This window comes from Drosophila eugracilis, unplaced genomic scaffold (assembly GCF_018153835.1).
Source record: "Drosophila eugracilis isolate 14026-0451.02 unplaced genomic scaffold, ASM1815383v1 contig_1828, whole genome shotgun sequence".
Taxonomy (NCBI): domain Eukaryota; kingdom Metazoa; phylum Arthropoda; class Insecta; order Diptera; family Drosophilidae; genus Drosophila; species Drosophila eugracilis.
Genome location: NW_024572675.1, coordinates 868,881 through 880,469, shown reverse-complemented (window position 1 = coordinate 880,469; position 11,589 = coordinate 868,881). Strand labels below are relative to the sequence as shown.

The window sequence follows — 11,589 nt, the reverse complement described above, 5'->3', positions numbered from 1 at the left end:
TGTTTGTTTTTTATGACAACAGATTGACAACGCAAAACATAAACAACGGCCTGAGCTATAACAACACTATTAATAACAAAACACAAGGGAAGCAACCCTGATTCCCAGCCCCACTCCCTTCCACACCGGCTTTTCCTCACCGAACGCGTTGCCAATGTCAACCGTCACGAACACCCCAACAAGCCTTACCCCCTGGAAACTCCATCCCATTGCCTTCGGCGTTTTCAATGCCGGCGCACATAAAAATTCCGGCTACGTTTACGGTGTTGACTACGCTCATAAACAAAGTTTGTTAATAATTCTCAGCCGACGGACGCGTAATTCTGACTCGCATCTCGCGCTGAAAGTCGCGAAAAGAACTACGTTTTAATATCGCAGGATGTGAAAATCACTTTCGGAAGCCTACGAGTAATACCAAGTCTTAAAATCAATTTACTGAACAATTATTGAATGCTTGTCTATGGACAAATGGTTCGGAGAGAAACGTCTCTGGCTGTTTGGTAACCATCTTCCACTTCTGCCCAGAAGGTAAGTAGGACTCGGCACATTGCATTGCATTGACTCCTAAAGAAAAGTTACATCCAAACATTTTTGTTTTGGCCCAAACTTGAACTTGAAGATTGGCGAAGATTAAATGTTGGCCATGATATTGTTTTGACTTAACCTCAGGCCCTGGGGCCAACCTTACGTGAATGCGATGTGCGATTCGTTTGTGCTGGTTTGTACTGCTCTGATTTTTCGTTCCCTGACTAACATTTAGATACTTCCATTTGAATGCTCAGAATTGACAGTTAAAAGCTACTTAGCTCACACAAAAACTTACCAGCCAGCCACAGCAGAGAACGAAGACAAAAACTGCAATCAAATTGAAATTCAATCACTGCGAATATGTGTGCTCAGACAGGGGGATAAGGGGATCCCAAAGACCAGTGAGCACAAAAGAAAGCAGCTACAGAGACATCACATTGCATTGAAATGCGTCCGTTGTTTGGACCAGTCCCAATCATTCCTGCCCAACATCCGATTTCTGACAGGCCAGACAAGCAGCAGCAAAAGAATATTGCATACTTATGGGAGCGGATGATTTAGCGGTTTTTAATGCTTCAGCTCCTTGTAGACGAAATCCTTTTCGGCACATGTCAACGCCATTTGCGCTTTTGCTTCGGTGGAAGTGGAAGGAAAATACGGAGTAATAGACAACCAGAAAAGAAACCATTTTCTTTTTACGTCTATATATATTTATGAGTGGGTCCGTCGAATCGGTTGGAAGAAAATAATAAAAACTGTTGGGCAGTCTGAAAAAGGAAAAACTTTAATTTTTGTAAACAATAATTTATTAAAAATTAGTTTACTAAGGCATGTTTACATTTGATATATGGAAGGATTCTAGATTATAGCATATCATTATAGAAACAATTTACATTAGTTAGTTTTGCAGATCTAAATCAGAGTTGGCCTGTTGGGCTTCAACAACTTAAAACAAAACAAGAATGCTATAGTCGAGTGTCGCGACTGTAAGATACCCGTTAAAGCCTCACCTATTGTCACAGAAAGCATGTCTAGTAACTGATAGTCACGAAACTGCCCATGTGATGCCTAAAAAACTATATTTCTCATAAATAGAGAAATAATGTCCCGATTTAAAAACACTTTGGTAAGTCGATAGATATTGACAAAAATATGTTATAAAAGGTCAAACGAAGAGGTCAGACGAACGACAGACACTATAATATTACGGACGCCACAGTTTTCCGCGGTTTGTGGGCGTTAAAATGGGCGTGGCCAGATGAAAACTCATGTCGAGTTGCAGCGCCACCTCTAAAATATGTATTCCTAAGCCTAACTGACTAGCTCTTATAGTTCCGAGATTTTTGCATTTTTGGATTTTCGGGTTTGGAAGGCGTTAGGGTGGACGTGGCTAGATGTGAAAATAACAATTCGCATTGGGGGCAACATAAAAACCTACACGTTTATTCCGAACTTTTTATCACTTATAGTTACCGAGAAATCAGCTTTTTTACAAAATGCGAAACCCGTCTTTTGAGTTTGGTGGGCGTAAAAGTGGGTGTGGCCAAATAATGGTACCACCATAAGATGCGCTGGCATCTAAAGATTATAGATACTGAATTTCAATTTTTTAGCTCTAATAGTTCCTGAGATTTCAGCGATTTTAGTTTTTCGTGATTGGTGGGCGTTAGTCTCAACTTTGTATCTCTCAAACGGACATGGCTCAATCCACTTTGCTATTGATCCTGATCAAGAATATATATACTTTATAGGGTCGGAAACGCTTCCTTCTACCTGTTACATACTTTTTTCCAGTTAGTCACGCCCACTCTTACGCCCAAAAACCGCGAAAAACTGTGGCGTCCATAATGGCGTCTTCGTTTGACCTTGCATAACATATTTTTTTCAATATCTCTCGATTTACCAAAGATTTTTAAAATCGGAAGAGACGCTTTTCGGTTTAAAATTGTGTAAAACAGTAACGGGTATCTTACAGTCGCGGCTCTCTACTATAGCATTTCTTCTTGTTTTATATCAAGAATTGAATAGACTCGGCAGGGATGTCCTTACTTACTTACTAGTCCTTACTAAGAGTCGAATGTATCCAGAGAGCCTCGGGCAGTGACCTTGATCAAGTTAGTAACTTGGATAACTGTCCAATACAAGTGATTGATTTGTTTAACTTGGTTAACTATTAGTAGCTATTGGAGAGTTTGGTGTTTAATTTCAGTTAACCCATTCCGATTAATCACTACTCTTTTACGATTGGAGGATTTAGCGATATAATTTAACTAGCAATACAAATTTGAAGTATTTTAAATTATTTTAATACTTTCAATAAATTTGGAACATACAAATTGACCAACTAAATAGGTAAAAAATCCAACCAAAATAGTTGCCTTTTAGGTGACATGGGAAGGCTTGGCTTTGAATCATTTTTAGATTCGCCAGCTTGGAACTCGCTTTCCTTGGCCGCTTTCATGGCATTTGACAGTCGCTCCCATTCCCACAGAAAATCCCAACCTCGCTCACCTTACATAATTGAATCCCCCAAGCCCCAAGTTATTTCCCAGTTTGAACTACTGATTCCGTGTGCCTCACGTTGGCATGTGGCAAGTTCTGCCTCAGCCAGCCCCTCGCAATCCAGCAATCTCGCTGGCCTCCTGTCGCAACTCTCACTTCTCGCATAATGCGCCTGACTCATTTGCATGTCCCTTTGCCTTTGCCTTTGCATTTGCCTCTGCCTTTGCTGCTGCCGTTGCCCCTGCCGCATGTTTTCTGACCCAAAAAATCTTAAACAAAATGAAAAAGCTCTGCCGACACGAGACACGTCAGAATCTGAGCCCTTTTGCACCTGTCTGAGGAGGAATGTCACTCCATGTATAAAGTATTCATGATGTCCGTTGCATTTGGAATCATGTATCGATAAAATAAATAGTCGGGAGACCGTTGAAGTGAGCCTTAGTCATCCTGGGACCCTGCAGCCGTGCGAACCCATTGCGACGTGCAATGTTTCAGAGTTACTCGCACTACTTTCCGCAATCCTTCCACAACTCGTTCCTCCACCGCCTCATACAGAAGATCCAGGTGTGCAATGAGCCGGATTTAGCCCAGACCAGAGAGCACAGGTGGGTCGATTAGCCCTGTTCGTGGGCCTAATTAGCTTTGCCAACTTTCTGCCGAATGAAAGGGAAAGGCTGTGCCAAAGCCACCGAAGAGGATAAACTTTTCCCAATGACATTTGAGTCGACTGGTGTTGCAACGGCCTTGGCCTTTGATTTCACACGCATATGGCTGCTTCACCCCCCGCCCACTGCACTGTCAGTCCTGCTCCTCGTAAGTATGCAACGCTTTTCGTTCAGACCTCGCACCAACTTTGGGACGCTCTGTGCGTGAGTGAGCATTTGGTATTAATAGCCTGTTATTTATTGCATTTTACGCCTGTTTACCCAAAAGGCCACCTCAACAGAACCATCCCGCCACTTTGCTATGATTTTCTGCGGAAAAGGTTCACGGACCTAGCAAGGCGACGGGGGCTTTGCCAAACAACTTTTCGTTGCTACTTGTGTTTTCGCGAAAGCCACACACTGAAAAGAACCTTTCACTCATTTATTTAAAGTTATACCGCAAAAGAGCAGACTAACAAAACGATTATGAAATCTTATAAATCTTGGAAAAAGCCCAGTATTTGATTTGATTTGCACAATGTAATTCCCCATTTTTCCTTAAAGATTATATTCCTTAAACAATTGTACAATCTCACATTTCTCTTCGCCCGGCCATCATCCCATCATCACTATAAACTTATATATTTGCACCTCCCCTTCCGCTGCTCAACACAAATACCAATGGTCAAAATCGTAGAGGTAAATACAGAACAGCCCTACCTATGGAATACGCTTGAGGGCCGCTGAGCTGGGAAGCGTTGACCCCAAGGACATGAACAATTCATTAGGATGGTGTGCAAATAACTACAGCGAACAATTAACGGAAAAAATATAATTAAATGGCAGAGCAGTCGGGAATAACGGAAAAATCAAAGTGGGGAAAGTTGAAGTGCTTACGCGGAAAACAAAAGCTGTCAAATGTATAAATAGGCGTGCAGGTTGGTGGTAACGGCAGAATGCGGTCGACGGGACTTCTCTGTAATTATGCCAGTGAGGGTGCTGTGGGTACTCCCCCCTTGCACCTTCGAAAAGGAGAGACCTCTGGGAAGCGAACTTGAAGGAAAAAGGAGGATTGATCCGAACAAGTTTTTCTTGGCCAAACGAAATCATTCATATGGTCGTATTTCTTATTCCATCTCTCCCATATTGTATGCGTGCTAATCGCTCCTTATTTGTTTTCGACTCTCACCTTCGTGCTATTCCATTGCATTTTAATGCATTTTAAATGAGACACGCGAGACCTGAGCAAACAAAAACATAGAAATCAAAGTCGCCAGCGGCCAACTCGTCGTATGTGCAATGTCCGTTGATGCCAGCGAGGGCCTACCAACTCCGACCTGGCCTAACTCAGTCTCAGCCAACTCGCCTCAGTCGTTTGCCGGCTCTTAGCGTCTTCACATCGTGTCGTTCTGCCAAAAAGCTCTCGCGTCCATTGTTTGGCCCAAGTGAAGTTAACACGAAAACACGAAAGCAGACTAAATATAGACATCGAGTGTACTGGGGAAAATTCGGAGTTACAATGAAAATGTTCGAGATCTCGAAACTGTTCTCATTGCGAAGGTATGCCAGTAAATAAATGTGTGCTAATATTAGGCAGTCTAGACTGAACTTGCAAAAATACAACTTAGTTATAAGTCAAAAAAACGTGAAAAGTAGAGCGTTCGAGCAACTTACACAATGACTGACCCCTGGCAAAGGGATTAGCTTAAGCAGGGAAAGCTACCCCTAATAACGCCATAATTGCACGGTGATTCAAACATTAATAAGTAATAAGGACCCCAGATTAAACCCCCTAGTACCACCAGTCACGACAAGCACCTTGCACTGCTGCAGGCCCTGGAGAATCCTCCAGCAATCTATGCCAAAGGACCCAGTTCCTAAGCCACTCCCGTCCCTGGACAGGGAACTTCCACCAGGTAACCTCAGAATGTGTAAGGAGCAGACCGAAGAAAGCCAGGGAAGCACACCTTGAATGTCTTCCGGTCGTCGCCAGCAAAAACAACAAAGGGGGAAACTTCTTGAACAACTTTGGGGCAACTGCGCATGGATTTGGTTTTGTTGTGGTTCTTTGCTTTGTTAACTTCGGTCGCATTGCTATGACATTGGCCAGTGGGTGGAGTCGACCTGGCAGCGCAGACCGGGGAGCAGGCCAGCGAGTCCCCTAGTCCTCAGTGGTTGGTTGTCAGTCACAACATACATACGTCCGTTCGAGCGGTCTACCCATTGAAGCACTTATTGATCGGCGGGCGAGGAGGAATATTTGGCGCATGGTGTGTATCGTAGAGTTACCCAGATCTGTTCCCAAATAAATCCACTTCATCCGCATTCAAAATACAACTTTAGTGGCAAATACGTCAGATTTTAGCCAGATGGGTGCCTAGGTAAGTCATCTGCTTGCCTCTTCTTCCTGTGTTGTGTCCTGTGTTTCTGTCGTTAAATTGCGCCTCCCGCAGCCACCCCACCAGTCCACATAGTTTAATTGCACGTTATGTTTATGACCTACACACATGAGAGAAAGGATGCAGAGGGCCTCAGGCAAAGTTCAGTAACCCGGGCCTATGCCGTTGGCATTGAACTGCCAACTTGTAAAGTCCTCGGCGAGCCCAGTAATGCCAATTTCAAAGAAACATGCTTTCCAGCTCAAAATCGATTTCGCTTTCGTGCTCATGCTCGGGAGTTAATAGGTCCTCGTTCCGTATCTAGAAGAAAAGTACAATTTCTATACCGATAGATTTTAGTACTCACAAGATTTTGGAATGATTAAGTGCGGCCTTTAGTGCAGAAAAGTGGTTTGGCCCGACCAGCAGAAATATAACTTTCAGATATGACAATCGGGAACTGCTGCTCCCAATTTGATATTTTCCACTAATATCCAATTATCTTAAAGGGGTGAAACCAAACCCTAATAGCGTTTCGTGTACAACATCGATTTTTTCCGTGCTGATGGACTCTAGGAAGCTAATTATTATGTATCTAAAACTAATGGAATTGGCTGCGGCAAATATTGATTTATCTGCCTCTGCAGGCAACTTGATTTGAGAGACTTGGTCGAGAGATCATAATTTAAGCAAACGTAATATCCGACTAGAACATTCTAATCTATTTATATACTGACAGTATAGACTTAAATCAAGAATATTCAAGACCGCATTCGGTTAGAGGCATTTCAAGGACCTTTAGGAGAGAGACTCCACACGAAGCATTGTTTTCCCACATTCCGACCACAATTTTCCGTTTTATTTGATAATTCTCACTCTAAACGTTTCTCATTTGCTTTTTGTTTCATTCCATCGAAATCAACTAACCTAATCATTCCGAATTCGTGTAACCAATATTCTGGACATCCCAAAATAACCTTACCCGCTACCAAAACCTGTAAATACGCAAACCCATCAAAATCAGCCCCAAAGTAAATGCCAGATCGAAAGTCACTCCATACTCGTACACTCGAATGCAAGTCCGTCCCTGTGATCCCACATGTGTTCGTGTCTGAGCTATCAAACAGAAAAGTTTATAAACACTTTGTGTGCTCAATGCAAAGCAATGCGACGTGCAAACATCAAACGTGGTCAGTGTTTGAGCCTAAGGTAAACCACTCCTAACTCAAACTAACTTTTCGAAACCACCGATAGGGGGATGGGACTCCGAACTAACTCTTCCTTGTACCTTCTTGCAGACCACAAGGTAGCAGCAAAATGGATCGCTACGAGAAGCTCAGTCGGTTGGGCGAAGGCTCCTATGGCGTTGTCTACAAGTGCCGGGATCGGGAAACGGGTGCCCTAGTGGCGGTAAAGAGGTTTGTAGAGTCCGAGGACGATCCAGCCATACGAAAAATTGCACTGAGAGAAATTAGGCTACTGAAGGTAAGTTTATGTACTGATTTTTTATATATTTAAATATTTTGGTTAAGTGCTCTTTTTGGACTAGCACCAGCTCAAGACGTTTGAAGTTTCAAATTTAGATTTATCCAAATATTAAAAACAAATTCCATGAAATGAAAACACTGTAAAAGCGGGAACCCATCGTGCATCCCAAAATGAAGTTTCTTTTAAGCCAAATAGTAAATATGCTAACTTTCAGAACCTCAAGCACCCGAACCTGGTCTCCCTGCTGGAAGTGTTCCGCCGGAAGCGGCGCCTCCACCTGGTCTTCGAGTTCTGCGAGCTGACGGTACTCCACGAGCTGGAGCGGCATCCGCAGGGCTGCCCGGAGCACTTGACCAAACAGATCTGCTACCAGACCCTGCTGGGCGTGGCCTACTGTCATAAGCAGGGCTGCCTGCACCGCGACATCAAGCCGGAAAATATCCTGCTGACGGCCCAGGGGCAGGTGAAGCTGTGCGACTTTGGCTTCGCCCGCATGCTGAGTCCAGGAGAGAACTACACGGACTACGTGGCCACCAGATGGTACCGTGCGCCGGAGCTCCTGGTAGGCGACACCCAGTACGGCACCCCAGTAGACGTGTGGGCCATCGGGTGCCTCTTCGCCGAGCTGGTGCGGGGCGAGGCCCTGTGGCCTGGACGCAGCGACGTCGACCAGCTCTACTTGATCCGCAAGACCCTCGGCGACCTGCTGCAGCGCCACATCCAGATCTTCGGACAGAACGAGTACTTCAAGGGCATCACGCTGCCTGTGCCGCCCACGCTGGAGCCGCTGGAGGACAAGATGCCAGCCAAGTCGCAGCAGAACCCCTTGACTATCGACTTTCTCAAAAAGTGCCTGGACAAGGACCCAGCCAAGCGCTGGTCCTGCGAGAAGCTCATCAAGCACTCCTACTTCGACGACTACATCGCCAGGCAGCGGGAGCTGGAGCACGTCAATAGCCTGGAGGCGGCCAATCTCCGCCAGCAGCAACTCGCCTCCCAGCAGTTCATGCTGGCCACAGCGGCCCAGCAACTGCAGACGGGTCCGGCCCAGGCGGCGGCCATCGCGGCGTCCCGGGACAAATCAAAGGTTCGTTCACCTAAATTCGAGTTAGTGTAGGGATATATGCAATTATTTAACAGCTACTGTGTCAGGGATATTGTAATTTGGTCCTAGTTTTGTAACACAGAGAATGCCATATCCTCGACCCTACTATATAGCATATATGCCCTTGGACAAAATAGGCAAATTAAAATGGACTTGATCAAAGTCTAAACAGGGAATCGGAGCTGGAACCATATCTTAAACAGCGATGTCGGCGCCATTCTACTTTAGTTTCAGTTTTAGTGAATTGGTTTTAATAGAAAAGGTGAAACTAATCGATGCCTTCCTTCACTTACAGACTTCGAACACATCATTACCGCTGCTGCCCAGCACGCAGCATCATCACCATCCGCACCAGGACTACGTGAAGCTGCAGCCTCTGAACAAGAACGCAAACCTTCTCCATCGCACCGAGCATCACCTGCCCACAATCTGAGCGGGAATCGTAGTTAGGAAACGCCCCTGCCGTGCAAGCCAGGTTGAGCAAAGGATTGCCCAAATTGTATTTTATGTACTGGTGGGAATAAATGTGCATAAGTATTGCATTAATAACTCACTGGGAGGCACTCAGTAAATACTTTGGGTCTCATCCTGACAAGCCGAATTAGAAACTAAGTCGGAAGTGCAATTTTCAGCTGTCATCAAATAAAACTCCTAAATAATGTTTTATTCCATAAATTTTCCATTTAGTTTTTCCTGAGATTCGCAAATCACTCCAAGGTAATCTTTAATTCACTTTCCAGCTGCGTCCTGGGTCAAATCCTTTTCAGCTTAGCTCACACACGCACACTGAATTAAAAGTCCTTGCAAGAAGTCCTTGTCTAGTCGAACTGCTGCACTCCACCTCGAACTGCCGAGTGTCCCACCGACTTGTTGAGCCTGTCCGGGATAACACTTTACATTTACTCAGCCAGGAGCGGACTAGGACCAGCGCCAGGGGCCCATAGTTCTTTTTGTTATTATCGCTCTCAGCACAATCACTTCTGGTCAGAAGCAATACGCCTACTATCTTCCAAGCTTTGTACCAAAATCATAAATCATATCATCAGGTATCATACCAACAGGTTTTGTTTTTAAGTCCGCACCTGAAACGTTTTGCCAGTGAGAAGGTCTAGTCTCTTGGCCTCCAAGCCACGTTTTTTTTTGGCAACCTAATCCCGTACTAAGCACACGGCAGATAATCAGGGACACGTATCGTCTTACGTGTATCTTAGCAGGGTCCTGACGATATTGCTGATGTGCTTCAGGGGCTCAAGGAGAAAGTTTGCTTTGAAGACGGTGATGAAAGGATAAGACGAGCTTACTATCACTAAGATTTTAATAAACAAATAAAACTGGAAAAATGAATGGAAGCCATAAAAAAATATTGAATTAAAGCAATCGAATATATGGAATGATCAGCATTGGCCACGCTTTCTGCGTTCCAAAACTAACATAGTCAGCTGAGATTGACTTTCTAAAACTTTTAATTAAATTATTTTAAAAAGTTGTGCAAACAAGACACGTCGCTGCAATCCCAGGGGCATCAGAGGCAGCAGAAAACAGTCAGCAGTCAACAAAACTGTCATCACATAACCCAGAAATCTCCTGGGAACAAGTCATGTCCATGTGGACGGGATTTCTGTTGGCAGACACTCAGAGAAACACAGAGAATCAGGACGAAACTGGAGAAAGGAGGGGGAATTTGAGAGTATCGTTGCATTCCAGACCCGAATTCCTTGCTTATCCACGACGACTCATGGTCCATTGCCAGCGTCACCAATTGTTAAGCATTTGATTTTTGTCGTTTGGCCAACACAATGGCCCGCCAAGTGTCCTCGTCCTCTTCCCCTACGCTTTCCCTACTCTTCCCCCATACTATTACCCCTACTCTTCCGGGCGCCGTGCAGTTTGTTGGGAATGTAAAAAGAGAAAAGCATTGTAAGTCGAACCGGCCATTGAAGCATCCCGCTTCCTGGTCGAGGATATGCAAAGTGTCTCCCAGACAGTTGCATAATCTGTAGTGCCGTTTATGCAAAGTGTCCACCAAAAGCCCAAGCAGCAAACCAAGGGGATAGAAACTTTGGTCCTTTTGCTGGTGGGGGAGAATATTGTCGGGGAGAGGTCCCTGAGTTGCTTAGCTCGGTAAAGTGCAGGAAAGAGGAATCGAAGTCCTGTTGAATAAGTAGATAAGGCTTTTCAAACTCACGCTGTTTGCTCGCTATTGGGGCTACAACACTTTGAATTTTGGAGAAATCTGTGTTAGTAGGTACTCGATTTCTTCAAGGCTGCAATACACTCTTGCCTTTCTGAGCCTGCAGGACTTACTCAATCATTTCAAGCCACTGCCCTAAAAACACATCTGTGGTTCATTATATTCGTTGTAGGTCGGGTAGGTTTTACCCATTGTAATACCCTGATACGTCCTCATAAGTTGACTTTATTTTGTCGAAACGAGGATTACACAGAAGTTGTCTGATATAACTAGTTCAAAGTGGAATCTTTCCCTGAAGATTGCAGATTGCGAACATCACCAGACTAGCATATATATATACGCCCAGAATACATGCTAACATTCTAATAGGGTTTAATCTTCAAATAAACCCATAAACCTAATGAGAAGGACATGTCTTAGCCTTAAAACAATGAAGCTGCACCAGATTTCAGGTTTCAGGATATTACTTTCAACATCAAATTAAATAAAATAAGTACACACTCATTTATAAATCCACTGGTATCTACATTTTTTTGTATTAGGTACTTGACTAAACATTCTCCAGACGTACTGGCTTTGGGTGTGCTAGTAAAAAGAGTAATTAATGACACTTTTACGCATTAAATGAAGTCGATAATTGACATTAGCTCGTTTTTAAACTTTATTGCATATCTTGTAAATGACAATAGAGGTGTTTGTTAGCAAGAAAGCTAAAATTATCTATAGCATGTTACCTTAAAAACTGAAGAAGAA

At 44.0% G+C, this 11,589-nt stretch overlaps 1 protein-coding gene across 6 annotated transcripts; it reads left to right on the top strand.

Annotated features, from left to right (window-relative positions):
- Positions 1–310: 310 nt before the first annotated feature.
- Positions 311–9,182, top strand: LOC108102475 (cyclin-dependent kinase-like 1). Of its 6 annotated transcripts, none has more exons than XM_017207485.2 (5): positions 509–528; positions 7,077–7,261; positions 7,351–7,537; positions 7,755–8,627; positions 8,941–9,182. In XM_017207485.2, the coding sequence occupies exons 2-5, from the start codon at positions 7,152–7,154 to the stop codon at positions 9,076–9,078; spliced, it is 1,308 nt and encodes a 435-aa protein (XP_017062974.1). In that variant the 5' UTR covers positions 509–528; positions 7,077–7,151; the 3' UTR covers positions 9,079–9,182. The 6 variants fall into 6 exon arrangements, with proteins under 6 accessions (XP_017062975.1, XP_017062974.1, XP_017062977.1 ...); XM_017207487.2 differs by lacking the exons at positions 509–528; positions 7,077–7,261 and adding exons at positions 5,862–5,944; positions 6,018–6,055; XM_017207483.2 differs by lacking the exon at positions 509–528 and adding an exon at positions 5,862–6,055.
- Positions 9,183–11,589: the final 2,407 nt, after the last annotated feature.

Bases quoted from the DNA above. Each gene is read 5' to 3' on its own strand.
- LOC108102475 (XM_017207485.2), top strand. From the start codon at position 7,152: ATGTGTTCGTGTCTGAGCTATCAAACAGAAAAGTTTATAAACACTTTG. The intron at 7,262-7,350 runs GTAAACCACTCC...ACCTTCTTGCAG, and splicing joins GGTCAGTGTTTGAGCCTAAG to ACCACAAGGTAGCAGCAAAA. The intron at 7,538-7,754 runs GTAAGTTTATGT...GCTAACTTTCAG, and splicing joins GAGAAATTAGGCTACTGAAG to AACCTCAAGCACCCGAACCT.